This window comes from Triticum urartu, chromosome 2 (genome assembly GCF_003073215.2).
Source record: "Triticum urartu cultivar G1812 chromosome 2, Tu2.1, whole genome shotgun sequence".
Taxonomy (NCBI): domain Eukaryota; kingdom Viridiplantae; phylum Streptophyta; class Magnoliopsida; order Poales; family Poaceae; genus Triticum; species Triticum urartu.
In genome coordinates this window covers 176,839,065-176,844,806 of record NC_053023.1, presented here as the reverse complement: position 1 = coordinate 176,844,806, position 5,742 = coordinate 176,839,065, and the positions used below count along the sequence as shown (strand labels likewise).

At 56.3% G+C, this 5,742-nt stretch overlaps 1 protein-coding gene across 1 annotated transcript; it reads right to left on the bottom strand.

The window, feature by feature from the left end:
• Positions 1 to 2,193: 2,193 nt before the first annotated feature.
• LOC125541364 (internal alternative NAD(P)H-ubiquinone oxidoreductase A1, mitochondrial-like) lies at positions 2,194 to 5,227 on the bottom strand. Its single transcript, XM_048704797.1, has 6 exons — positions 4,969 to 5,227; positions 3,732 to 4,631; positions 3,424 to 3,584; positions 3,244 to 3,309; positions 2,976 to 3,139; positions 2,194 to 2,865 (listed from the first exon to the last, which is right to left on the bottom strand). Exons 2-6 carry the CDS (start codon positions 4,567 to 4,569, stop codon positions 2,412 to 2,414), a joined length of 1,683 nt encoding a protein of 560 aa, XP_048560754.1. The 5' UTR covers positions 4,570 to 4,631; positions 4,969 to 5,227; the 3' UTR covers positions 2,194 to 2,411.
• Between the last annotated feature and the right edge of the window lie 515 nt (positions 5,228 to 5,742).

Below are 5,742 nucleotides of genomic sequence, written 5' to 3'. Positions count from 1 at the left end.
TCGGAGGCGTAGTCTAGCATGTCGGTTAGATCTTCGACAGTGGCTATGAAGTGGGTGGTTGGTGGGACATAAAATTCCCCGCTCTCAGCCCCTAGTCTGGGCTGGACATAATTTGGGAGCGATCCTTCCGTAATGGTGAGCGATTGCATTAAGTCTAGAGCCTCGTTTAAAGGAGAGGGTCGGACGGAGAAACGAGAGTCCGTGGGGCTGTCCGGAGTTGGAGCCTCCTAGCGGCGCTCGCTTGACATGGACCTGGAGAGTTCGGACCTAGAGTCTGGCGGAGTGTCCGGCGCTTCTCCGGCAGCAAGCTCCATAAGTGCAGAGAGTCCGGCAGGCTCTAGACTCCCGTCTTCGGACCTGTCGGCCTGCTTTGGATCTAAGGCCAGAGCGGTAATCGGGGCCGTGAAACCTTCGAGGATCAAATCACCTCGGATATCAGCGACATAGTTTAGGTTCCCAAAACTGATCTGATGACCAAGGGCGTAGCTGTCGATCTGCTCGAGGTGGCCAATCGATTTGGCATGCAGCGCGAAGCCGCCGAATACGAAAATTTGGCCGGGGGGGTCTTCCCCGAAACAACATCATTGTGGATGATCGAACGAGCCATCGAATCCTTTGTCGACAGCACAGAGGAACCCTCAACGAAATCACCAATGTCGATGTCAAAACCGGCAGATCTCGGGTAGGGGGTCCCGAACTGTGCGTCTAAGGATCGAAGGTAACAGGAGGCAGGGGACACGATGTTTACCCAGGTTCGGGTCCCCTTGATGGAGGTAATACCCTACGTCCTGCTTGATTGACTTTGATGAGTGTAGGGGTTACAAGAGTTGATCTACCACGAGATTCTAATGGCTAAACCCTAGATGTTTAGCATGTATGATTATGACTTCCCCTACGGACTAAAACCCTCCGGTTTATATAGACACCGGAGGGGGCTAGGGTTTGTATAGAATCGGTTTACAGAGAAAGGAATCTTTATATCCGAACGCCAAGCTTGCCTTCCACGTCAAGGAGAGTCCCATCCGGACTCGGGGGGAAGCCTTCTATCTTGTATCTTCACGGCCCACCATTCCGGCCGACATCACACAGCCCGGACGCCCGAGGACCCCCTAATCCAGGACTCCCTCACCCGCCGACCACCGACGAGAGCTGCCTCACACCAGATCTGGACGCAGGAGCCGCCACCACCGTCCAGGAGCACCTACGCAATTGCCGCTGCACTGCTGTGTTGCCAGCCCGGCCACGAGCGCTGCAGCCACGGCGCCCCGCATGAGCGTCGTATCCCCCGCACGCGGATATATCCCGCGTTGCTTCATCATGGTCGGGAAGGAAGAAGGGTCCCCGCCGCCGACCACCGCGAGGGGCTTTACCTCAGTGGCTCTGACCGACGGCTAGGCGTGTGTGTGTGGGAGGGGGAGGGGAGAAGGCGTGGGCTAGCTGGTGCCACTACCCAAGTCGCCCGTGGGGATGACACGGAGGGCTGGCTAGGTCTCTTGTACGAGGATCTCCATGTGGTCTTCTTCATCCAATGCAGTCAGAAAAGTCAAGCACCACTGCACGCCACCGCATGCACCTCCATCAGCTTTGTAATAGTTGACACCGCCACCATCCTGAGAGACACTGAGCACCTGACCAATACAACCTAATGGCCACCTGCTTCGGGTGCTGGCAATAATCAGAGCACCGTCGGCTAGGATAAGCAAAGACATATTATGCCGACGTGGCACCAATCCTGTCACCAATGCAAATGATTGTCGCACAATTCAACTTTCTAGGGTGGTGGTTTTTTGCATAGGCAATTAAAACTAATTTTGTGAAAGTGTTGTTCCGATCTTGGATTCAAATGCATCCTTGTGAACAATAAAATCATAACAAATAGTAAAAATAATAATCTAAAACATTGTTGAATGTTCGCTCGTACATTGTCGAATGTTCTATATACATGCAAAATTCTCTTTAGAACAAACATTCCTAAAATCAGTGCTTCAAAATGAATTCAAAAATTCTTTTCTTCACAAAAAATTGCACGGACGTAGAACAGTCAACAATGTTGAGGGTGCTTTTGAGCATGTGACATGTTCTAGACTGATCCACCAGAAAAAGTTCAGAAAAGAAATCCACCAGAAAGAAAGTACGTAGCCATGTAGGGATTTGTTGACACAAGGTCATTATGATGTCAGGTGCAAAATAGCCTAGACGGATTATCTATATTACTCTGAAAATTCGCAGTGCACTTTTGGCTTAAAAGTACTAGGAGTAAGTGTTGCGTACTTCGTATTTTTCACAACGTTGGAAATGAATCGAATCGTGAATGACTAAATGGTAATCCTAAGCAAAATCGAAGGCCAGCATCTCGTCCCCTTTTGCCTTACTCAAGAGGAAACAGATCCAGCCAGCCGCCCCACGGCTGTTCAGCCGATCCTTGTATTGTCCCGGCCGAAGACGAGCGTGGTGGCCCAGTTGACCGCCACGTAGAACCTGTTCCTCCAGCTCACCACCCTCGTCAGGTACGCGGAGCGCCACATGACCCAGCTGAGGAAGCCGGCCATCGACACCCCCTTGGCGTCCTTGTTCTCACGGAGGTCCACCAGCGCCTTGTACCGGCCCACGGAGGCCATGCTCCCGATGTGCTTGTACACGAAGGGCTCCCCCAGGTCCGCCTTCTTGCCGCAGTGCGCCCTGCCGCCGCCGTTCTGCGCCGCCAGCTTCTTGAACAGCTGTGCCAGGTACTTGCCCTCCCTCTCCGCCACCTGCGCCAGCGCCGGGAGCACCGGCCTCTTCGTGCTCTCCAGGAACCCCGCGCAGTCGCCCAGCGCGTACACGTCCTCCACGCTCGGCACGCGGAGATACTCGTCGATGCCGATCCTGCGTCCCATTTCCCATGTCACATGTTCGGTTAGATCGCCACCAATGCTATGTGCTTCGCTGTGTTTCGTGGAGAAAATTAAGCACTGGCGGCATGGACATGGACGTACCTTCCGCCGGGGGACTTGGGGAGGTCGAGGGACTTGACGAACTCTGACGGGCCGACGCCGGTGGACCAGACGAGGAGGCCGTAGGGGACGTGGGTGCCGTCGCTCAGCACGATCTCCGTCGGCAACACCTCCTTCACCACGCCTTTCACCAGCTTCACTCCGTACTGCACACGCCATCGCCACCGGACACCAGTAATTCCCAAATCAAATCACGAGCACAGACAGCAGAATGCCATTGAGTATACAAGAACTGTTTCTGCTTAGTTACCTTTGAGAGGTGGTTCGTCGCGTACTGCCGCAGCCCGACGTCGAACGACGACAAGATCTCGTTGGCCTAGCAGTAACATAGGGGATGATCAATTCAGGTACACCGTACACCATGGCCTGATGCTTAATAAGATCGAGAATTCGAGATGCATGCGTATATGTAAGTAGCTAGTGTACGTACCTCGATGAGGGTGACCTTGACATAGTCCTTGACATGCGCATACCTGTCCCGCACGTCGCGCATGATGAAGTCGCTGAGCTCGCCGCTGAACTCCACTCCGGTGGGGCCTCCGCCGACGACCACGCAGTGCAGGAGCCGCTTTTTCTCTGTCTCCGACAGGCCTGTTGATTCAGATAAACACAACAAGAATCAACAGCGCGTACCATTGCAGAGCTCATGACCAAGATCGCTACGACGCGCCAACTACACTCTACTCAACAACAGGTTTGCATGCGAATGCGATGCATTTGATCGATCTGGTTAGCTACCTGGGTTCTCGGACAGCATGAGGTTGGTGAGGAGCTTGCGCCTGATCTCCTGCGCCTCGTTCACCTCGCGGAGGAAGATTGCGTTCTCTTGGACGCCCTTGATGTTGAAGGTGAGCGGCTCCGCGCCGCTGGCGATCACAAGCTTGTCGTAGGCCACCCTGAAGCGGTAGGGGTTGGTGGGCAGCTGCTCGTCGCCGGCCGCCACCGTGCAGTACACCTCGTGCTTCCGCGTGTCGATGCCGGTGCAGTTGGCGAGGAAGAAGTATGATCCGGGGCGGGTGGCGAGCGCCGGCTGGATGCGGCTGACGGGCTCCACAACGGACCGGAACTCCAGCGTGCCGACGCACGTCGACGCCAGCAGCGGCGTGAACACCATGTGGTTCCTCGGGGACACGCACACCACGTCGTAGGCGGAGGTGTCCACGTCCTTGAGGAACCGGCACGCCGCCCACCCGGAGCCGAGCACCACCACGCGTGGCTTGTTCTTGAGGCCCGTTGGGCCCAGATCCGGCAACGCCGCCATCGCCTCAGCGGGGTCCTCGGTGTCGGAGCACTCCGCCGCCAGGGGCTCTGCTGCCGCGGGGAGCAGCCTCGAAGGCGTCGCGCTGATGCCTCTGTTCTGGCCGTAGAGATGCCCCCCCGCGCCGGCGCCGCACTTGTCGGCGAGGCCGGCGCACGCGAGGCTGTGGAACGACGACGCGGCGTGGCGGCTCCGTGGCCCCAGCGCCGCCGCATTGCGCAGCGCGGAGGCCGCCGGGGTGGGCGCGCCGCCATCGGACGCGATCCTCGAGAGGGACTGCGACAGCTGCGAGCTCCTCGCGATCCTAGACCAAGCCATTGAAGCGTGCGTGCTGCGCTGCTTCTACCGCCTGTATCTCGTGTGAGTTGCTGCAGATGTCACTGCGAAGATTCGGGAAGAAGACTCGAATCAGCAAAGCAAATCATCCAACACGCACATGGGTTAGCATACACAACAATGCATAGAAACCGACGACAAAACGGCAAGAGAATATATAGATCGACGGCGAGGAACTGGAAACCCCAAGGCGAAGAGACCACTAGCTACTAGAACAGGGCGAGTCCATGGCGGCGTACGTACGTGGAACCGACTTGCGTCCGCCGCCTCGTTTGATGATTCCGGGCCCCGTGCGTCACGGCTTCCGTGCAAAGGCACCGCCGACGCACTAGAAGGAGAAGAGGAAGAAACAGCGAGGCAAGAGTAGAATCGAAGGATTACCGGGCGAGCGTACGCGATCGAATCAGCAGCAGGGCGGAGACGTCGTCGCAGGGCCCGCCATGGACGAAGAGGAAGAAGCCAAGGCGCGCGTCCCGGTCACCGGATCGGCTCGCGTGTGGGAAAGGGAGTTTTCTATCTGGAGCGGAAAGGAAAGCGAAATATCTGGAGGAGAGAAAGAGTCGCGCGTGTCTTGGAGAGGAGAGTATATTTACTTTCCCCCGACTTGCCGGGAGGAGCCTGGCTTGCGCAGCAAGAAGAGACGAACCAACGGAACCCCGGGCCCATTTAATTCTGCCGTGGGGATCCGCGGTTGAGCAAAATCAATTCTTCTTTCCTTTTCTTCCTCGGCACTGCATGCATGCCCGCGCTGCCTGCCTGGCTGCGACCCGGTCAGCGCCAGCTGTCACGTACCGGCCGCCCCATCCGCGCTGAGATACTCGCGGGCGGCGGCGCACGTACGTACCGGTTCGGCTTCCGTGCACGCACTGTCTCGACCCGAACCCACCTGGCCAGCTGTACGTTGTAGAAAATGGGACGGAACTACGATTGATCGATGGTTGCATGACCGTAAACCCATCCCGCGTAGCTTCAGGGTCAGGCTAATACTTTCTCCGTCCAAAATGATATTGCCAAAAATGATCTTATTGCGAATCAATCTGTGGTTGGATGGTTAGAGGGACTGTGGTATCTCCAGCCCACCAGGGTTCAAATTCTAGTGCTTGCATTTATTTTTGGATTTATTTATGGATTTCCGTCGATGCGCATTCAGTGGGA